The sequence below is a fragment of the Danio rerio genome, chromosome 6 (genome assembly GCF_049306965.1).
Source record: "Danio rerio strain Tuebingen ecotype United States chromosome 6, GRCz12tu, whole genome shotgun sequence".
NCBI classification, from domain to species: domain Eukaryota; kingdom Metazoa; phylum Chordata; class Actinopteri; order Cypriniformes; family Danionidae; genus Danio; species Danio rerio.
In genome coordinates, this window is record NC_133181.1 from 19,135,719 (window position 1) to 19,158,837 (window position 23,119).

The 23,119-nt window shown below is 41.6% G+C and overlaps 1 protein-coding gene across 4 annotated transcripts in view; it reads right to left on the reverse strand.

Annotated features, from left to right (window-relative positions):
- The window catches only part of col18a1b (collagen type XVIII alpha 1 chain b), a 67,076-nt gene that overhangs the window by 13,703 nt on the left and 30,254 nt on the right, over positions 1-23,119 (reverse strand). For 3 of the 4 annotated variants that reach the window (XR_012407909.1, XM_021477079.3, XM_073954003.1), the window contains 18 exons: positions 22,501-23,042; positions 21,763-21,846; positions 20,489-20,545; positions 19,245-19,305; positions 17,879-17,994; positions 17,464-17,490; positions 8,562-8,645; positions 3,242-3,277; positions 3,001-3,141; positions 2,421-2,474; positions 2,296-2,340; positions 2,146-2,208; positions 1,635-1,754; positions 1,276-1,344; positions 993-1,019; positions 800-898; positions 683-718; positions 498-581 (listed from right to left, as the gene is read on the reverse strand). Coding sequence is in view for 2 of the 4 variants with exons in the window: in XM_021477079.3 (XP_021332754.2) it covers positions 498-581; positions 683-718; positions 800-898; positions 993-1,019; positions 1,276-1,344; positions 1,635-1,754; positions 2,146-2,208; positions 2,296-2,340; positions 2,421-2,474; positions 3,001-3,141; positions 3,242-3,277; positions 8,562-8,645; positions 17,464-17,490; positions 17,879-17,994; positions 19,245-19,305; positions 20,489-20,545; positions 21,763-21,846; positions 22,501-23,042 (1,745 nt within the window). In the remaining 2 variants the exon portion in view is untranslated. The remainder of the gene's footprint in view (positions 1-497; positions 582-682; positions 719-799; positions 899-992; positions 1,020-1,275; positions 1,345-1,634; positions 1,755-2,145; positions 2,209-2,295; positions 2,341-2,420; positions 2,475-3,000; positions 3,142-3,241; positions 3,278-8,561; positions 8,646-17,463; positions 17,491-17,878; positions 17,995-19,244; positions 19,306-20,488; positions 20,546-21,762; positions 21,847-22,500; positions 23,043-23,119) is intronic. The other variant, XR_012407910.1, reaches the window with a different exon arrangement.

Consider the following 23,119-nt stretch of genomic DNA (forward strand, 5'->3'; position numbering starts at 1 on the left):
AGTCGAGGCTCAAACCAGCGACCTTTTAGCTGTGAGGCGAACGTGCTACCCACTGCACCACCGTGCAGCCCATAATGCAGTATATATAGGTGCAAAATCATAGGGGATTCTACTATTTGAATATACATGTTACGCATGAGGTATTATAATATTAATCAGTTCCTTTCACCTGGTCATAAGTTGCATACTCTTTCTTTATCTGGAATAAAATTTGATTTTTTTTTCATTTAGCAACAGATTTTTTTTACAAAGTTCTAAAAGGTGATTAGATACTTTATTTATAAAGATAGTAAATCAGTTTCCTTAAAAAGGGACAAGCTGACTTGACTTGAAAAAATTGAGTTCCTGTTGGAACATTTTAATTGAACTTATTTTTTATAATTATGCTCATTAAGTTCATTTACTTAAGAATGTTAGGGCAACAAGTTTACTATTTTTTAAGTGAATGTTGATTACTTTTTTTTTTAGTGTTGAGGGTTTAACTCCATAACACTTACACTGCCATTAACATAGGTCACTTCTCCTGGAGGACCTGGTGGCCCTGGGGGTCCTGGAGGGCCTGTTTTACGACCAGGCTCACCCTAAAAACAAAAAAAGATATTACAGTAACATTTTCTACAGCCATTCTACACTTACACTTAAGTGTTCCCAAATCATTTTTATTATAGAAATAAACACTTACTCTGTCGCCTTTCCACCCTCGTTCCCCTTTTAGTCCCTGTAAAAATTCAACAAATCATTTAAATGTTACAATATTGTTATTCAAGTCACATCTTCAAACTAGACAATATTCACTCACTATTTGTCCTGGAAAGCCATCTAATCCAGGCATTCCCTCTCGTCCTCTTTGTCCCTCATCACCTTTTTGGCCTGGGATACCTGGTAAACCAGGTTTGCCCTGCAGAGTTTAAAGTTCAGAAAAGAGATCTAATTTTGCACCTGACTTGATGAACATTAGAATAATCTGGCAGCTGTCTTTCACATAATCTCACCGGAAGTCCAGGTATCCCCTGAGGTCCCTGTAGAGGAAAATAATCATTAGACAAATAAAGAATAAACACTGTGTTGATGTGATGAAAATGCAACGTTTATAGTTTATTTAAAAATTGACATATATTGGGTGGTATATCATCATTAGAGGTATATCGGTCTACCAATACTTGAGATTTGGGCCTTCGTTACAGCTAAAAAAAGTAAGTCAATTATGGGTAGGAAATTACTTTGGTCAGTATGGGTGGGTTATTGATCTTTGTGTTCGAGAAGACCGCTTGTTACCTGTGGACCTGGTAGCCCCACAGCTCCTGGAATGTAACGAAGGTCTATCTCTGTTTTATTTCCATTTCTCTGAAAACACATTCAAACAAACATCTGATATGGCAGATCATGTGCTGGGCCCCATAGAAGCACAAGTTATGCGTGATTGCAGTCTTTGAGAGTCCTGAGATCAAACACCTTAAACCTTTAACTTTCTAACAAAACACCTTTGACCAGTTTCTTTGGTTAAATTGTGTTCCTCACACCACTGCAGTAAATTGAGTTTTTTTTTGTTTTAATAGTCTATGGCTAAAAGGTCAACTGATCATTTATAATGCCAGTTAAAAACGTTAAGGGTGCTCAAAGACTTAATAACTTACAGAAATTTGGATGGCAGGTCCGGGGAGGCCAGGGGGTCCTGGATGTCCCTGAGGACCCATGGGCCCCGGCAGTCCAACCAAACCTTCCTGGCCTGGCATCCCTGATGAGCCTTCTGTACCCTGAACAGAAAGAAATTGGGTTTGAGGAAATATTATAAGACTGACCCAAGAACACTTAAACATTTATCAGACATTGGTTTATGGGTTCACTTTGATATCAGCTCTAAAAAAAATGGAAATATGAAACAAGAAATCTTAATTTTCTAAAATCTAATGAATCTGACATTGTTTAACAGTTTATCTGTTTTACAGATCTGTTAAAAAACTGACCATTAGTAAAGGTTTAAAACTTCATTAATGGGTATTTTAACAACAACAAAAACAACAACAACAGTTGCATTTACTTAAAGTTTTATATATAAAGTGTGTGTGCACATGACAGCAAAGATAATCGTTTTCATACACACTCTTTTGACACCACACCCAGCTGTCATGCATGACTTTAGGATACCTGTGCCTCACTAGTCTCCCATGATGGAAACCAATTGGTAAAAAACCAACTGGAGGAGCTTTGCTACAACGAAAAGAAAATAATTTTTAGAATTATGTAATAAAATCTTAACATCCTATTCATTCCACATACTAGCATCACTTTTCTTACTCTTTCCCCTGAAACTCCAGGCGAGTCAAGCTTCCAACAGTCTCCCTAAAAAAATTAAAAAATATAAGCTGTTGTAATTTATTTTAACACTTTGTATATGAATTTGTTTTGAATATTTTAATTACCTTTTGACCTGGGGGACCAGGAGGACCAGGTTTTCCAGGTCGACCCGGGGGCCCCTGAGTTATAAAAAAAACTAAATTAATTCCCCCAAACATCCAAAAATGATTATGTTGCAGTTTTTTATTGATCGCTAAAGCACTATAACCAAGCTTTAATTATAAAACAATATTTCAAAAAGCACACACATTTCCCTAAACTATAAACAATATTCCCATTCTGACACATGATTTGGCTTTCAGTCCCTAAATGTCTTTCAAGTGTTGTGAAAAAAATGGCAACATTATAAAGTGGTACATGCTTTACTGTTTCAGCTTCTTTTCAAATGTGTTACAAGAACCAAAATTGGAATGTGTTTATTTTGAAATAAGTAAATAAATAAAATTATATGGATCAAATTAAACAATGTGTGTTGTACTGTCTGCAATGAAATACAAGTCAAAGTAAAGTTTGTGTCATGTCTGCAACATTTTTTTTTAGCAAGATAGAGCTGATTTGAGTAGAGAGCATGTATGTATTATCATTTCAAGAAATGCATTAAAACAATAAAAACCCCTTTAATGAACAGAAGATTTTTTTTCTTACAGGTCGTCCACGGAACACACTTTGTCCAGGTAGACCAGTTGGGGAAATTTCAGTGGGATCAAATTCTGATCCATTTTCCCATTCTGGACCTGGTGGCCCAGGGGGTCCAGGAGGCCCTGGTGGACCAGGACAACATAAACCCTAAAAAGTAAAAAAAAAATCAAAGACTTCAGATATACACTACTACTGATAATAATATGAACATAAACTAAAAGGTATTAAGTTTATTACTGAAACATACCTGAGATGATCCAGAACCCTCCATATCCACAAAAGTCTGAAGACAGAACATTACAACATAAAACAAGTATTAGCTCATTTATCAAGATAGATGGATTAATGATCATCTTGACAACAATATGTCTGTCAATTTAGTTAAAGTTTTTCCCTTGGTTAGGATGTGATTGGAAGTCTTTAGTGAATACCCAAATTCGGAAATTGGTTGATCAAAGATGAATTGGAGCATTCCACTTGCATTCCACAGGCACTGAATACCATGATTGGAGATGTGATTGGGCTAAACATTGGTCTCTTCCACCAAGTTGGACGGAGGGAGCTAAGGAAGAACTCTCTAAGGTTCTCTGGTTGGGAAAATTACTAGCAGAGTAATAATAAGCACATGCATGTCCAGGTTAGGGAAGATGGCACAGCAAGTCTGAAACTGAGCCTTATTTCCTCACCACTTACCTAATACATAGGATAAACTGGCTCCAACTAAAGAATGTAGCATCTTGTAAATTAGTTAGGTGTTGCCCAGCTAACAGCTCTAGTAATGTCTGCTAGAGAGGTGCCATGCACTAACGCTCAGAGAAAGGCAGCACTGCTGATTATGATCTTAGGGGGCATGGCTTGCCATGTGACTGCTTACGTCCAGGTAATGGCATCGGTATCAAGTGGACTAGTCAAGAGAAGGCACTTCTCTTTGCTGGCCTACAAAACAGACACGGTTCTGGTGAGAACCTCTGAACTTTATGTGCAGTCCAATGGAATGTAGGTCTTGGACCGGGCACAAAAGGAATGGCTGGGCCTGCATCCTCCATGGGCAATGCTTGCAAGTCTACTACTTGGTCTTGTGGGACATTATAGGAAACCTGGGCACATAACCAGATTGGGGTCTTGAAATAATGCCAAACTTGCCCGGGCCAAACTCAAGACATGATACATTAGATTCTACTGGGTCTCTCTGAAAACCCAAAAGGCCTTCAAAGAGATACAAAAGGACCTACAGGGGAAGCCTATAAGGGTTTAAATGTTGTGGCATTCCTAGATTCCGGATCATGAGGTCATGCTTCCTGAATTCACCATCTACTGCCCATGTAGACTAGAGAGTACAGGGATGAAAAACTTCTGTGCCTTGGAGTGACAGCTGTCTCTTCCATGTTTTTCTAAAGGAAGTATAATACAATTCTAATTGGGCAAGTTTGGGGGTTGAGTTACTGAGAAGAACCCAGTCAATGAATAGACTCCACTACAGGATGTAGGCGTCCACATTGAAGGAACTCTACCCTGAGTGACAGTGCCAGCTACCGCTGGTGTCAAGTCTGGAAAACAAATGTGCAGGTTCTAGATATCTAAAAGTTGATGACAGATGGAGCCTTTTCCCTGAGAGTGGTGGTCCTTTCTCAGAACAATTTACTGTAATGAGGAGTACATGCTCTAGAAAACCAGTTTAGGAGGGCCAGAATTGTGCAACTTCTGTAACTTAAACCAGGGGTTTTCAAACTTTTTCAGCTGAGGGCCCCTTTGTGTAGGGCGAATTCTTTCGGGGACCCCCATAAAATAAAAATGACGCTACCCCCTCAAATTAACAACTGTACTTAATTTTTTTTAAATTGTACTATTCAATACATTTATATTATTATATATTATTCAATAAATTTATATTATTGACTATCTGGATTAATTTTTGTAAGATGTTAGTTGAGTTGACATGGTTTCAGTGCTTCAATCTATTGATCAAATCTTCATGCGCAGTGTTTATTGTGGTCTTCTCTCACTGGTTTCCATCAAGCCATATTTTGTGTACGAGTCGTCACGTTTACACAGTTTTTTATGCCATTTTTATGCTTTTTTTCTGCCTATGCACAGCTAGACTCTTCTGTATTTACCCTTACAGCTGAGACTCTAAATGTATCCAAAGATTTAAAGCTTTGAAGTTTTAAAGAGTTTTGTCATTCATCAGCCTGTTAACAGTTAACTGTACTGTTGTAACTAGCAATACTACAATGGAGGCTGTAGTGGTTCAGTGTGTTTTGTTTATTTTTATTCCTTTTTTTTGTGCACATCATAATTTACTCAGGTCGACAATCCTGAATTACACTGCTAAAAAATAATTTCCTAAATGCAATCTAGAATTGGGTATTCAAGTTCAAAGAGCCACAAGTTTTACTTTGCATAATTTTAGAGGCTTTGCTGACTTTAGAATGTTCATACCAGTTTGTTCTATTAATAATAATACTGAACATTACATTTAAATTAGTTACACAAATAAATATGGGAAAAAGTGGAACATCTTGAAAAAAATGCATTTATATTTAGAGTATTAAAATTTGATCCGATATGTTGAGCTCCATTAAATACAGAGCACTTATACATTTTAATATTTGATAATTAATTAGCCCTACAACATAACACAAACAGATACATTATAATTTTTATAGGCTATAGTGGTTTTACTCAGGGTGTATACAATTTAGTTCTTTTTAATCATCCAGTTATGAACCAATGTGAGTAAGAGGTCCACTGCAGAGCTCATCCAGCTGTCATTAGTGTAACAGGTGTGAAACTCTGAGAACTCGCTGATGTGATGACAGCTCCATTCATTGTTATTGCAGCACTTTTTGCTTTACAATTTTAATATGTTTGTTTGCCATGCTTTAAAGAGGACCGTCTGATTGATATTTGTACAATGCAAAGTGTAAAGCCTGTCGCACTGTGGACGAGGTGCAATGTTGTGCCGTGTCTTTTAAATGCTATTTGTTCCCTATGAATGAAGCCTGCGCAGAGAGGTGCACACTCCCCATCACCTAGCTGATCGGTTACTTAGGAACACAAGCCATAAACAGGTGTAGTGGTTTTCTTGGTTTTTCTCTTACTAAATCAAACTCAGTCTGGAGGTTATGAATATCAGAAGAATATACTTTATTGTCGACAACAAAGGAGAACTTTCAGGAGACCCCCAGTAGCGTCTCTGTCTGAAAAATTCTGCCTCACTCATGTTCTGGCCTCTTTAAATAGTCTTTCACACCAGTTTTTTTTCCTTTGTTCTCCATATGTTACAGAAGATCCCTCCTAGTTTAACCCCTGACCCCAAATTCAACCTCTGACATCTGTTTCCTGAGACACCTCAGGCTTTTTTACCACTCTCTTTTCATCCCTTTTTTATGACCCTTAGTTGTTTCCTCAGGCCATTTCCCCTTTCTAACTCTTCATAACACTTTAATTGTTTTAATGGTAAGCAAGTCTACAAGCAGATTATACACATATAATTTGAATATATATATTAACTTCACACTTTAAAGAGCACAAAATCCACCTCATATAATCCCTCCTCTTAAGACTTTAAGTCTTAATATTCTTGCTTTTGGCCCATAGTGCAACTCCATGATCTAGCCCTCAGCCATATTACCTAATGACAAATATATGTCACAGTATTATTACAAATGACCAAATCATGTAATTGCACTTTGGAATAGAATCACGCCAAACCTCTGTGTCCTGTTCTGACGAAGACACAGTAAAAGACTTGATTCTATTTTGTTGATATCATAAAAAGTAGTATTTTAAGCATACAATTAGTTATCTATTTGCTTCTGGGGGTCATGGTTATTTAACATACAGTAATTAAACTAAAACACTAAAATAAAAATAAAAACCAACATGCACAATTTCACAATATATGGTCACAACATAATATTCTAATCTAACATCCACACACATAATCCGTAGAGTACGTTGATCTTCAGCTCAGATACTTTGCGTATCGTAGAGAGCCACCGTTTTGGGGTAGAGGTTGACTAGCACTTAACACCCAAGGCATGGATCCTCTTCATCATCCTCTTCTTCTAAACTATAAAAATTTTAGCACTCGTTCATCTTTTTGACCCTAAATCTGGCACATACTTGCGAGCATTCTTTGTTTCGTTTTGGCCTTAAAAAGTGTTGATAGAGACTTTATGTTGAGATTCTGTAACCTGAAGTTGTGGTGATTAAAGTATATTCTTCTGATATTCATAACCTCCAGACTGAGTTTGATTGAGTAAGAGAAAAACCAAGAAAACCACTACATTTTGGGGGCTCGTCCGGGATTAAGGAAAGTGCTTTCAGCCTCCGATAATGTTCTTATTGATCATGTATTTTAACTGAAATATTGTCAGTAAATAGACCTGAGCATTCATTTAGTTGTTTAGCGTAAAAGAGGTAAGCGTAAGTGAAAGGTAAACGCCGTCAGGTGCAGCAGACAAGCGCCAAAAATCACAGGAAGCGGCCGGCCAGAAGCACTTATTCAATAAAAGTCCCCGTGCACAGAGGCGGGCCGCTGCGCTTCTTTTCCTGTTTCACGAAAGTGTCAACTGCATTTAAATGACATAAGCATAAAGCTTAATTTTTGCAGTACTTTTGAGCTCAAATTATAATAAAAAATATATTAACCTTCAGAATGATGCGGGACACAAAATTCATCCATGTGGGCCCATTGATTACCCCTTATCTAAAAATTTTTGCGGCCCCCCTAGCGCCATCTGGCGCCCCCCCAGGGAGCCGCGGCCCCCAGTTTGAAAACCCCTGACTTAAACTACCTGACCAAGAGGAAGGGTTTCTCTGTTAGCAACCTCTAGTTACTGGCAACTGGCTGTGGGTAAGGAGGCAGCACGTCACTCACCAGTCGCACCTGGTGTATCACACACAAAATGCAGTTGCAGCCCCAACCCTCCACTGAAGATAAGGTGGTTTCCTGGTCTCTGGATGACAGGTTTCAGGAATTCTTTCAGATGTATTAACAACTAATAAAGTTGTCATCTTCATAGTGCTCAAGTGCTGCGAGAGGTGAATCCATGGTCGATTCATCAATAACAAAAAAAAAGCATGCTCTGCAATGCAGCCATATATCCATATCAGAAGAGAGTAAGTAACCCAGAGAACTGCTGCTAAATGCCACTGAATACACATTACAAGCACAGAATGGAAGTGGATTACAAGTGCACAGAATGGAAACAAACTCAATGCTGTTTTTTGGCTTTCTCCAAAATCAAAACTCTAACGAGTGACTGCCTACAGCCACTCGAACATCCATATGTATGAGGGTGGCCTTTATGCATATTCCACTCGCTACTATTCATTGCCTCTTTTTTATAATAACTTGGAGGAACTTGTTTCTTAAGTGCGATAAAGTTGGATAAAGTAAAGAGACTGACTGTAAAGGAACCTTTTGCACACTAACCATGGAAGTTATGAATGAATTAAAAACAGTATACAGTATTTTACTCACTGTGTTAAATATTTGTTTACATTTTTTGAAATTCAAGCACACTATACAGAGCAGCACTATTTGCATTGACACTCACTGTTCTGTCTGAAATAGAGGGTCCAGGAGGTCCAGGTGGTCCAGGTAGACCTTGAGGGCCTGGATGTCCTACCCCTTTCTCTCCCTAGTAATACAAAGAAGATTTTTTTTCATTCTCAATAACTTTAACCTCTTAAAGAAATTAGTTTGGCTACAAAGTATAATATATATCACTCGTTTGTATATTGCAGCCATTTGCTAAAATCTTTTTAAGTTATTGTTTTCCTCATTAATGTACACACAGCACCCTATATTGACAGATATTTATTTTGCAGATTTATTAAGAAAGAAAAACTTAAATATCACATGGTCCTACGTATTCAGACCCTTTGTTCAGCATTTAGAAGCACCCTTTTGTTCTAATACAGCCACAAATGTTTTTGGGAAAGTTGCAACAAGTATTTCACACCTGGATTTGAGAAACATCTGCCATTCCTCCTTGCAGATCCTCTCAACTTCTGTCAGGTTGGATGGTAAACATAAGTGGACAGCTATTTTTAGGTCTTTCCAGAGATGCTCAATTAGGTTTAAGTCAGGGCTCTGGGTGGGCCATTCAAGAACAGTCACGGATTTGATGTGAAGGCGCTTATTTTAACTGTGTGCTTAGAGTCATTAGCCATGTCCACCTATTTCTATGCACATTTTGCATTTTGGATATAATAGTGTTATTGTTTTATTAATGACCTCCAGAATAAAGAGTGCCTGTGCTTTATGTCTGACACCTTCAAAGGTCACCACGCGTTCAATGTGTGTCGGAATTGCCTTCTGAGGCGAAGTCATTTATAAAATGAAGAAAAGATTGATGGAGCTTTTCCTACTGCAGCAAATTCAGTTTTTACTGTCGATATTTGGCGCCAGTTAATCAGGAAGTGACGATTTTATTCACTTAGACTCGTTGGATGGAAACACTGCTTTATTCGCACGTCTTTTATGCGATAATCCAGTTTTGCACATAAAGTTCATTCGCATTTCTGTATGGAAACATTGTCTTGTTGCAAGGTAAACCTTCAGCCCAGTCCAAGGTCCTGAGAACCTTCTCCAGAGTGTTCGTTCAGGGTATCCATGAACTTGGCCCCATTCATCTTCCCTCATTTGCAACCAGTCATCCTGTCCCTGCAGCTGAAAAACACCCCAACAGCAATATGATGATGCCACCACCATACTTCACTGTTGAGTCTGTATCGGACAGGTGATGAGCAGTACCTAGTTTTCTACACATATACTACTTAGAATTAAGGCCAAAAAGTTCTATCTTGGTCTCATCATAACAGAAAATCTTATTTCTCACCATCTTGGAGTCCTTCAGGTGTTTTATTTAGCCATCTCCATGTGGGCTTTCTGCCATAAAGCTCTGACTTGTGGAGGGCTGCAGTAATGGTTTACTTTCTACAATTTTCTCCTGTCTCCCAACTGCATCTCTGGAGATCAGCCACAGTGATCATTGGGTTCTTATTCACCTCTCACCAAGGCTCTTCTCTCCCCTGATAGCTCAGTTTGGCCGAACAGCCCAAATGTCTTCCCTTTAAGGATTATGGAGGGCACTGTGCTCCTAGGAGCCTTAAGTGCAGCAGAATTTTTTTTGTAACCTTGGCCATACTGTGCCTTGCCACAATTCTGTCTCTGAGCTCTTCAGGCAGCTCCTTTAAACTTCAGGATTCTCATTTGCTCTGACATGCATTGTGTAAGGCAGGGATGTCAAACGGACGGCCCGCGGGCAGCATAAGCCCGCAAAGGAATTTTATGCGGCCCACGAAATGATTCTGTGAGCTGCAATTTTTCAATAACATATACTGCTGTTCCAATTGTGTCCACTGGATAGCGCAATAGCAAACTTAATTTAATCCCATCCAGAAGCCTGAATCAGCGTCAATTTGACAGCAATCTCAGAGAGAAAGACCTCATACCTTTTTTTTTGTATCCGTACAAGAAAACGTTCGAGGTTACTAAAGTAACCCTTCGTTCCCCGAGGAGGGGAACGGAAGCACTATAAGTGGATTTGATTGTAAAATCCACGCATTGGGGAGGTTCGGTTCAGAAGCTACTCGTCTGAAAGAGTATTGAACGGGCCAATTAAGAATGAATTGGCAGCGCAAGCCTGCGCAGGTGAGCGGCATAAGCAATCAACTGAGTATATAAGCTCACCTGGCACCAGCAGACGCTATCCTTTTTAAGCTGAAGAGACTTTCAACAGCTAAGGGACAGTCATTATGGCGACGGAGTATAGTGCTTCCGTTCCCCTCCTCGGGGAACGAAGGGTTACTTTAGTAACTTTAGTAGCTTATTTGGCGGAATAAGCATATGGGATCGCCTAGTGGGGATCACGCATAGCAGGCACCTTTACCCAAAACGCGGGCTGACCAGCGGGCAGACCTACAACGTAGTGGGCCAGCAAGTGACTCCTCCGCTGAGTCAGTGCTGGGGGCCACGGAGGAATCTGCAGGGCTCACCTGACGGGGAACTTTACTGACAGATAAAAAGGCGCACGTATCTCCGTGTTAGGGAAAATGGCGCAGCAAGCGTGTTTCAACACCCTACCGAATTGTTTCCTCAATCACCAAGGGTTACCTAATACCCTTGAGGAAACCGGCTCCACTCGCAGATGTAAAACCTTGCAAATGTGTTGGGTGTCACCCAGCCCGCAGCTCTACAGATGTCTGTTAGAGGGGCGCCGCGTGCGCGCGCTCGAGAGGATGCGAAGCTCCGAGTGGAGTGCGCACGCGCTCTCGGGGGACGCGGCTCATCTCGGCTCTGATAGTGAAAGAAGGCATCCACAATCTAGTGGGAACTTATTTCGGTACGGCACTTCCCTGCTGCCGACCGCTATAACAGACGAAGAGCTGCTCAGATGATCTAAACTCTGAGTGCGGTCCGGATAATACGCAAAACGCGAACTGGACAATAAGAAGGGCTGGGTCTGCCTCCTCCGAGGGCAGCGCTTGCAGGCTCACTACCTCGTATTAAAACGGAGTGGTAGGAACCTTGGGCACATATCGCGGGCGGGGTCTCAGGACGTGAGAGAAGCCAGCCCAATTACAGGCACGAGTCACTGACCGAAAAATGCCTCCGGGTCCCCGACCCTCTAATCGATATCAACGCGACCAGCAGAGCTGTCTTCAGGGACAGAAAGATACTGAGTCGAGGATCGAAGGGATCTGACGCGGCTTGTGTAGCGAGGGCGAGATCCTAAGAGGGCATGAGAGGGGGCGGGGTGGATTAATTCGCTTAACGCCCCTGAGGAACCGGATGATGAGGTTATGCGATCCCACGGTGCTGCCAGCCACCGCGTTATGAGAGCGGAGATGGCAGCCACGTAACCTTGAGTGTGGAGGGCGACAGCCTGCTCTCCAACTTCTCTCGGCGTAAAGAAAGCACAACGCTGATCTGGCAAATTACGGGGGTCTTCTCAGCGAGAGACACACCATTCAGTGAATAGACTCCACGTCAGGGCATAGGCGCGCTCGGGGAGGGGGCTCTAGCCCGAGTGACGGTATTAGCCACCGCAATCGGAGGTTACCTAAGTCTTCCTCGCGTCTAAAAATCTCTTCAAAGATCGGCGAGGGTGCCAGGTGGTGCCCTGTCCCTGAGAGAGTAGGTGCTCTCTCGAAGGGACTGCCAGGGGAGGGCTATCGCGAGGGAGAGCTCTGACATCCAGGTCCGGTTGAGCCAGAGGGGCGCAACCAGCAACCTGTTCCTCGTCCTCCCTGACCTTGCACAGTAACTGCGCGAGCAGGCTCACTGGGGGAAACGCGTATTTGCGCGTGCCCCGAGGCCAGCTGTAAGCCAGTGCATCCGTGCCGAGAGCACTCGGTCAGGGAAAGAACAACTGGCAATGAGCGATCTCGGGGGAAGCAACAGATCGATCTGGGCTTCCCCGAATCGCGCCCATATCAGCTGAACAGACTCGGGGTGGAGTCTCCATTCTCCAGGACGTAAGGCTGCCGTGAGAGCGCATCGGCTGCATGGTTGAGCTTGCCTGAATATGAATGGCGTGCAGCGATTTCAGCCGCGGATGACTCCAGAGGAGCAGACGGCGGGCAAGCTGAGACATGCGGCGAGAGCGCATACCCCCTATACGGCTGATATACGCCACCGCCGCCGTACTGTCCATCCTGACCAGCACGTGTTGCCGCTCCAGCACCGGAAAAAAACGGTGGAGAGCGAGGAACACTGCCAACAGCTCCAGGCGATATGCCAATGCAACTGGGTACCTTTCCACAGGTCCGCAGCCGCATGCCCGCAACGCACAGCCCCCCAGCCCGTGTTGGAAGTGTCTGCTGAAACGACAACAAGACTGGACGCCTGTTCTAGAGACACCCAGGCCTGTAGGAACGAGGGGTCGCTCCAAGGGCTGAGGGCGCGGCGACACAGCGCAGTAACAGAGACTCGGTGTGCGCGCGCGTGCCATGCGCGTCTGGGGACTCGATCGTGAAGCCAGTGCTGAAGTGGTCTCATATAGAATAATCCGAGCGGCATGAAGCGGCTGCGGATGCCATATGCCCCAGGAGCCTCTGAAATAGTTTCAGTGGGACCACTATTTTACTGTCGAGCTCTCTCAGACAGTACAGCATCAGCTGAGCGCGCTCTCCGGAGAGGCGCGCTGCCATGGTGACCGAGTCCAGCTCCAGCCCGAGAGAAGAGATCCTCTGCACGGGGGCAAGTTTGCTCTTTTCTCGGTTGACCTGAAACCCCCCAGGTGGAAGTGCCAGAGCACTTTGTCTCTGTGCATAATCAACTGCTCCGAGAGAGGCAAAAATCAGCCAGTCGTAAAGAAATTGAGTATGCAGATGCCCGCGAGCCGAAGGGGCGCTGAGGCACCCTCCGCGGGCTTGGTGAGGACCCGCGGAGACAGAGAGAGCCCGAAGGGGAGGGCTTTGTATTGCCAAGCTCGACCTTCAAACGCAAACCGCAGAAACTGTCGGTGGCGAGGAAGAGTAGAGACATGGAAATACGCGTCCATCAGGTCTAATGCTGCAGACCAACCCAGAGGACGAACGCACCGGAGGATGCGCTTCTGCGTGAGCATTCTGAACGGCAGCTTGTGCAGGCAGCGGTTCAAAACGCGCAGATCTAGGATTGGCCGTGACCCACCGCTCTTTTTGGGCACGATGAAGCGTGGGCTGTAAAACCCGCTCTCCATCTCGGCTGGAGGGAGCGGCTCGATTGCATCCTTCGCCAGGAGGACAGCAATCTCCTCTCGCAAGACAGGGGCGGACAGGGGGCTGACCCTGGTGAATACACACCCGTGACTTGGGGGGCCGTTTCGCGAACTGAATCGCATAGCCGAGTCTGATTGTGCGTATGAGCCACCGCGAAGAGCTGGCCCGCGCTAACCAGGCAGGCAGAGCTCTCGCTAATGGACTCATCGCTACAATCGCTGACGTACCAGCAGTGGGGCAGCGCGGAGTGGGTGTGCTGATCCGGGAAGCTCGCGGGTCCCACGGAAAAGCTGGAGGTGAGATATTTGCTCTCACTCCAAACCCGAGCTCCGGAGGGGAGGCTCGAGGGGTGGGAGAAAGGAGACTGTCCTCCCAGCGCTCGTGAGCCACTGGCGAAACGCACCGAATCTGCAAGCTAGAAAGCATAGCGTCCCAGACTGGCAGATTTCGGGCTGTCACATCTGGGGAAGTGAAAAGTGCCCTTTCATAATGTTTTCATGGCAGTAAAAAGTGCCGTTGGAAATGGGGCCCCGCCCTCCAGCGGGGAAAGAGCAAGTTCCCTCTTCTCCAGATGGCCTGTCCCAGGGGCGCTTCGCGGTCCGTTGCCGGACTTAGCGGCGTTCTGGGCAGGGGGGCTGCCTGCTTCCGAGGTGCCCGACGCGCGCGCTTCGCCGGAGGCGTGTGCGGGGGCGGAGCAGCTCTCGTAGGCGGGCGCCTTCGGCGAGGAGCAGGTATGAATGGCACGGCGGGCGGAGCGGGCTACGGACCGCCGATAAGACATCACCCACCAACTGCTCTCTCACCGCCTTGAATTCCTGGGTGAATTCACAGACAGTGTCGCCGAACCTGGCTGGGGATATGGGGAAGTCAAGAAAGCGGACTTTGTCGACTTTGCGCATATCAGCCAGGGGTGGCGCTCCTGGACCACTAATGTGGACATCATCCTCCCCAACGCACACGCAGCGGACTCAGTAGTCCGAAGAGCTAAGTCGGCGGTGGTGCGAAGCTCGTAAGCCTGGGTTGGACCCACCCTCGTGCAGCTCGGCCAGCGCCTGCGCTTGGTAGCGCTGGTAGGTGGTTATCGCATGCAAGGCGGAAGCAGCCTGGCCCGCAGCTATGTAAGCTCTAGCTCCGAGGGAGGTAGATAACTTACAGGCTTTGGATGGGAGACGAGGCGGACCCCGCCAAGAAGAGGCGCCGCGCGGATTTACCGCCATCGCGCACTCAACCTGAGGAATCGCCACATACCCCCTGGCTGTTTCACCGTCAAGAGTGGTTAGGGTGGAGGAACACGCAGCACGAGCAGAAAAAAGTGCTTTACAAGACCGCGTGAGCCTACTGTGCACCTCCGGGAAGAAGGGAACGCCCCTCTAGTCGGTCCGGCCGCGGAGCTGGGGGATAAACCATCTCCAACCCACGGCCGAAGCAGCCCGGGAAAGCACGGCTAACATGTCCGTTTCAGGATCCGTAGTGACAGCGCTCACCAGCCCGAAGGGGGCGAGCGGGTCTGGATCATCATCGGACAATGAAAGCCCACCCTCCGATGCCGCGGTGGACATCTGGTCTCCGGTGTCATCGGGCGTAAGGGCTACCATCTGTTAGACGGATCGCTTCCCCCGCCCGAAGCTTGGATAGAGCGCTTAGAGGAGCGGGAGGTCCGCGGGCCCGTGGGCGACGGATTATCTCTCGCTGAAACCCTCAGATCTGCCCGAGTGCCCGCTGCAGAGCAGGGGACAACTGGGGTGGTTCACCCTTTTGCAAAGGCTAACCGCGATCTTGCGCAACAGTCATGGCATCGCAATGACGACATGAACTGCCTGCGAGCAGCGCATTAACATGCTGGACCCCCAGACATGCAACGCAGTGCCCGCGCCCATCATCCGAGGACAGGAAACCACCGCATCCAGAAACGCACAGTCGGAGCGCCGTCCTGATAAGGACGTGCTGCACGACTGTGTTGCTCTTTCTGTGAAGTTGCAACTTTATACGCACCGCTCTGGAGGACCGGACCCAAAGAACGCCAGGCAAGAGAGAAACCCAGCTCGACCGTCTGCCACTGCGTGTACACACTCTGGACCGGGAGAATGCTCTCGTTCGCTCAGAATCGCTGGTCACAGCAGGAGGAACCCTCATCGACTCGATCAGAAAGTCTCTGAAGCGAAAAGGATAGCGTCTGCTGGCGCCAGGTGAGCTTATATACTCAGTTGATTGCTTATGCCGCTCACCTGCGCAGGCTTGCGCTGCCAATTTATTCTTAATTGGCCCGTTCAATACTCTTTCAGACGAGTAGCTTCTGAACCGAACCTCCCCAATGCGTGGATTTTACAATCAAATCCACTTATAGTGCTGAAGTTCCCCCCGAAGGGGAACTAAACATTTGCGATCAATTTACCAGTGGAAAATCTTCTCTCGCTCTGCACGTTTCCTACTGCTGGTTCTGTGTGTGCGCGATCTGTCACTCATACAGAAATTCTCACATGTTCTGCACACCCACTGAGACGCGCCTTTTCCGCCAAAATGCATCTGACTGTAGTTTCTGAATCTCCTAAAATGTCCAGAATTCAGGTTTTACATTCGCATTCTAAAGTTGCCGTTATTTGTACGCGTTTTTGCATTACCATTTCGCAGCGGATTGTGCGCGCACAGCCACGAGAGAAACATTTAACGACTAATCATTTAATAAACACTCAGATAAACTTTATATTTGAAAAGAACAAAATGACATCTATAATGGCTGCAAAATGTTTTTACACCATCAGAAATGGTTGATCAACTAATTTGCCTTATTTAAATAATCAACACTTTTTTATTCTAGTAATACTTCTAAATATCTGTAATTTATTTCTCATTTGCTGCATATTTTATTAATTTAATGATGCTAATATATTACATACTTTATACATATCTAAAATGTTTTACCAATACTGTAAATGTCATTGGAATATAGCAACTTTAGAGAGACAGAGAGAGAGAGAGAGAATAGCTGTCAGTGAGTGCACATGTCTCCTAAATACTATAAAAGTAAGAGAAAGTGGATTTCTATTATATCAACAGCCTTTTAAAATAACTATCCAATTGAATACAAAAAAGGTGTATAACAGTGTCATTGTAAATAAAAATCAAGTTAAAAATCACATTTTTTGTTTGTTGCATGTAGTTCACCATTTATGTGCTGTGGGAAAAAGGTGTTTTTTAATCAGGCTACCACTGCAAGTATATTTCAGAGTTGTGGGAAGCATTGCACACTGAGGCGATCTCACGAGGAAATGTAACTATTTTACATTTTATCATTTTAGTGGCTATTTTGTACAAGTTCAGTCGTATGAAAATGTACCATTTATACGAATTCAGTCGTACCAAAATGTACCACCCCTTGGGGTCCGGCCCACTTGAGAACAGGTTTTACTCCATGCGGCCCCTGCCCTAAAATGAGTTTGACACTCCTGGTGTAAGGTCTTATATAGACAGGAGTGTGGCTTTCCTAATCAAATCCAATCAATATAATCAAACACAGCTGGACTCAAATTAAGGTGTAGAACCATCTCAAGGATGATCAGAAAAAATGGACAGCACCTGAGCTAAATATATGAGTGTCACACTCACAGCAAAGAGTCTGAATACTTAGAAGAACCATGTGAGATCCAGTCCTAAGGCTGCCCTAAATAGAGAAATGGACATGAGCTGTGTGTTAATCAATCTGTCACTGGTGAAGTGTTTGTGGGTGCCACTAAAACAAAACTTGTTTACCTTCATTCCTTTCTCTCCACGATCACCCTGAGGATATAAAAAGATGTACAATGAAGAAAAAAAATAAAATAAAACAAAACCCCAATCTAGTGGCTAATTAGGACACAGCGTGAAGAAAATGAATGTAATATTAACCATTCAAATTGAATAGACCCTCCATGCTAAAAATATAATTAACACCCTACACCTTGGCTACAATATTTACTTGATTGACTGTATTTTCAGAGCAGCTTGCCTCCAAAATGAAAATTCTACCATCATTTATTCACCTTTGCTTGTTCTAAACATCTATGATTTTGTTTCTTTTGTTGAACACAAAATATATTTTGAAAATGTTGGTATCCAAAAAACCTATTGTCCCTACTGACTTCCATAGAAGGAAATTAATAGTAGAGAACCCCCTAAAAAATGGTACCTTCTCTCCACGAGTTCCATCTGTGCTGGAGGAAGTCGCCCAGTCATGTTTTGGCCCGGTGAGTTTCCATTTTTCTTCTCCCACACCTTTGCTCACTCCTTTAGCACCAGAAAAACCTGGTGAAAACAGTATCAAAATCAAATCAAATCACTTTTATTGTCACATAAGATGAGTGAAAAGCTTAGGTGCTGGCTCCAGACAAGTGCAAAATATAACAACAGTGCAAAAACAGACAGTGCAAAGTACAACATACAATAACATACTCCCAAAGTACTAAAAGACTTATCCTGGAAATCCAGATGAAAGTTCTGAAAGTTCTAAAACACTTTGAAACCTATAGACATTAATTAATTCATTCATTTACCAATAGTCAAAGACAAAAAGAGTTTGCAAGCACAAATAAATATAGTAATTTATTCTAAAATATTTACAAAAGACATTTACAAAAATGTCTTCCAGTTCAACATTAGTTTACAAATCAAAAAAACTTGAAGGCATATTTAGCACAAAAATAAAGTAAGCATTATTTTTAAAAAACCTTTTTTATCCCTACAAAATACTAAATGAAATAATGACAGTAGTATCTATAATGTTCTGTATGTAGCGTTATGCTCTTTTAACTTTTATCAATTAGATATATAATGTGAACATACAAAAAAAAAAGCTATAAAAATAAATGATTAAATTGCAATACATTACAATAATTAAAACTGCAATAATAAAAACATAATAAACATGAATATGTTGTTCAAAATGTTGGGTACAGTAAAATAGTGCTAATTGTTTAAAGAGCATTCTTTTTTTCAGAAAAGCTGCATTAATGATTTATTTGCTAAAAATAAAAGCAAAGTCCCAAAATTCAGGACTTTTTTGCAACCATTTCACCAATCTTCACTTGCATTGTGATGATTTAAATAAATTAAGTGAAATTAAATAAAGTGAAATAAAATAAATGATAAAATAAAACCTTAATAAGTAATCTGAATCATTATAATAAATGATTCAACTCTTCTCCACAAGATGGCATCACAGCATTTGCTTTACATATAGTTGCTATTGAGATATTTGTGCCTGTATGCCTTTCAGCATCATATTTTTGAGCTTGCTAATGCTGGCCACATTTACTTTTTTAATACATTCATTTTTATTTTCATATTCGCTTTAAATTTAAATAAAATTTAAAATGTATGTGACAGAGCCCAGGCTAACACAAGCTTCTCATTTAAGCATCAACCAACAGTAAAGACCATTGAACTACTTAACTTACAAATAATTAATACATTAGCTTGAATAAATCCCAGTTTGCCTTCTTGTCTTCCATTAATAAAAATAAGAAAAATGCCATAGTATAGATACTTTCACAGACCTGTCGCACTTTGTTGGGCACCTATGTCCAACTTGTTTGGAACAACTTGTGGAGGCAGGGGCTGTACAGAAAACTCCCAATTAGAACACACTACAATTACAATCGTTATCTGCTGACAAATGTTTAGGATATATCCTGTAACTGATATAAGATGTTCATTACATCTACATCCATCACAGTATTAAAAACCAAGAGTTCACAATATTTTAAAGGATGTTATTCGAATAGTTTTAGCTTTTTTATGCACTATACGCAAGCATGTTTAATGTAAAATATCGTACTCAGGACAGAAACGTAAAAAAAAATACAAACTGTACTGGGGCAGTGCCTTAAAATTACACGTTTAAAAAGTGTCATTTTAAAAAAGTCACTTATGTTTAGTATTACACTGCCTATCAAAAGTCTTGTCGTCAATCCCAGTTGTAAAAGCGACAGATAATGACTTGACTTCTAGTTGATCATTTGGAAAAGTGGCAGAAGGTAGATTTTCTTGTGATGAATAATCTGTTGAACTGCACCCTAATCATCACAAAAACTGCAGAAGACCTTTTGGAACCCACATGTACCCAAGATTCTCGCAGAAGAAGCTTATGCGAGTTATACACAATATTAATTCATTTTATTTTCCACTGCACCATGACTTTAAATTCTATATTGTATATTATTTCTGTTAATTGAGAAGACTTTTGTTTAAGCAAATTCAGACCTTACAGTCCTAATTAAATAATTACAAATCAAGGCATGATCATATTTTATTTTGGTTAAATAAGCTGGTTAAATAATCTCTTTGCCTTTCATATAAGCCACTTCTGATACCAAATAATCAACTAGAAGTCAAGCTAATATTTGTTGTTCCTAAAACTTTGATAAGCGACAAGACTTTTGTCAGGTGTATGTACAATGCAAAAGATATCACAACACTGCTGCAACATTGTACCTTTAATTCTTAGAGTGCACTCAGATAGGATTCATGCCTGTTTTAAATCGTGCTGCACAATTATATTTGTGAACACAAAATTGCACATCTTTTATTACAAATTTTGCCTTTCTGGCAAACCCAGATTGGACTTCTACATTTTTGTAAAGAATAAAAAAAGGAATTTGGCGTTTTTTTAAATAAAAATAACGGCTTTTGTGTCTTAATATTTTAAACATTCACCAAATGTTTAGAACAATATTTAATGGATGGGTTGCATTGGTGTTTTTGTCAAATACATGCAATAACTGATGTCCAAAATACTTACTAAATTATATTGTATATTCATTCTGTCCTCGATTCCACTTCCATTGTCTCCGGAATCCTACAAATAATGACAAATAATTTGTTTGATAATTTGAGATTTGTGAGGGGTGTACTTATATAGACCATTTCAATGTGGTAATGTCATTGGCCCATAAACATTTTCTGCTTGTTATAAAACTGTTTCATAACTGTAGCAAAAGCCTAAAATGATAAAAAAACATATATAATATTATTTAAAACAGCTATCATAGCATTATTTATCAATGTGTGATTTTTTTTTTTGGATTCTCGGAAGCTATAGAAATTAAAAGTGTAAAACAGGAAATATGTTGGGACCATTGTTTTTGTTTACATCCCTTAAAATGGTCTATATGCTGAGCACTGCACACTGTAAGAAAATACTTTCTCCTAATTTGTGATTCATGTGCGCTTTTTTCTGTTTGTGCTTTCAGACTGTATATTGGAACATTGGATATTGGATTTCTGCTTTGACAACTTTTGAAACTTTTGAACATTTAATAAGGTAAGTTAAACTGATTTTAATAGTTTGTAATAATTTAGATTTATTTATACATTGTGTGGCTTAAACAGTATATTGCTTCAAACAACCAACACTACTTTTTAAAACTGCAGAGTTAAATTTTAAACATCAAAAGTAGATTCAAAAAGCATACAGTTAAGGTCAGAATTATTAGCCCTTCCTTGATTTTTTTTTTCTTCTTTTAAAAAAAAAAATCCTAAATGATGTTTAACGGAGCAAAGAGATTTTCACAGTATGTCTGATAATATTTTTTCTTCTGGAGAAAGTCTTATTTGTTCTATTTTGGCTAGAATAAAAGCAGTTTTAAGCAATATTTTTTTCGATAGTTTACAGAACAAACCACTGTTATACAATAACTTGAATAAATTACCCTAACCTGCCTAGTTAACCTAATTAGTTAAGCCATTAAATGTCACTTAAAAGCTGTATAGAAGTGTCTTTAAAATATCTAGTCAAATATCCTTTACTGTCATCATGGCAAAAAAAAAAAAAAAAAAAATCAGTTATTAGAAATGAGTCATTAAAACGATTATGATTAAAAATGTGCTGAAATGTGTTTCTCTCCGTTAAACAGAAATTGGGGAAAAAATAAACGAGGGTAATAATTCAGTGGTGCTAATAATTCTGACTTCGACTGTTTTTGGAAAAAAAAAATTAAATCAGAGATATTTTACAGACTAAATCTTGTGAACTTATTCTACTGACTTATTCTACTTGGTTTATATGCTGCTTACTTCATAGTCGTCATCGTCAGAATCGTCACAGTGATGCTCTGCAACCTGAGGCTTTCCGACCATCCTTAACTCTGAGATCATACCCTAAAATGACAGGTTGAAATGGGCACACACATAGACAGAGAGAGACAACATCATTCACCATTAGTCAGATATTATTAGCTGAATATAAATGTCTTTTCAGATAATATGCAGCAGGACACATTAAGGCAGACTGAAAAAAATAATTCTAGTTACAAATATTCACCGAATTTATTTTTAAAAAAGGCACATTTGTCTTTTTCACATCCATTTTGTGCTATAAACATACTTCACATACTATATACTTCACATAGTTAAGTACCAGTCTCTATGTTTTTGACAAATTATGTAGATGTTATGCCTGTGAGCAGCTTGATTCTGAACAGTTTGCTGTTTTGTGTTTGACATGCATTACGCTGTTTGTTAAAGTGTGTCTTCTCTGGCTATTTATGCATTCAGTTTACTTGATTCCTAATTTGCCTTACGTGCACATTAAGAAAATTATGTTTTATTTTATGACAGTTGTTTGAAAGTTTATTCACATCACTACAGCCTAATCTGAATAGTTTACTGTCCAGAGGTCGGAAGGGAGGAATGGTGCAGGGGTCAAAAAAGCTATTTTGTTATTTTGTACCAAAAGACAAACAGACAGTTCTAAAACAACATACAACATTTTGTATATTAAAAAAATAGGATATAACATAACACTTAACATACTTGAAATTTGTTTGGATCATCCACTCCACTTTGTCCAACGAAGATCTTGGAGTTTGTCTCAAGTTCCAAGTAATCAGGTGAGCGTTGCAACGTTGCTACCTTAGGCTCAGAATCACAGTCCTCATAGAAAAACACCTGGTCTAGATTGATAGCCAGAGAGAAGCGGCTCCACTCTTCAGGCCGGTGTGCCACTTCAAAGCTGGCCACCTCTTGAGATTTTTCTGCATCAGGCTCTGTGTAATAAAATATAACTTTCCTATTGCCATCCTTAACCGCAGAGAGCTTTACCCCCACATACATTATATTTTGATTGGAGTCAGTGATGGAGAAAATGACCCCAGCATCTTCAGAGGTGGGCTTCAAGTGAAAGACCAGAGAGAAGTCTCGGTAGAGGGGCGAGGGAAGGTGTGTGAGTGCCAACTGCTCCATGTTGGTGTTGTTTGTGAAGAGGTAATATGCTTTTCCATTTGGGCCCTGACCCCGAGTGATATTTTCAGGAGGAAGGTTCCCAATAAGTTGCAGCAGGGACACGCCTCTCTCTTCTATGGTACAAAGAATATTGTGAATCAGCACAGCGATTTAGAACAAAGATACACAAGCTTCTAAAGAAAATAATGCG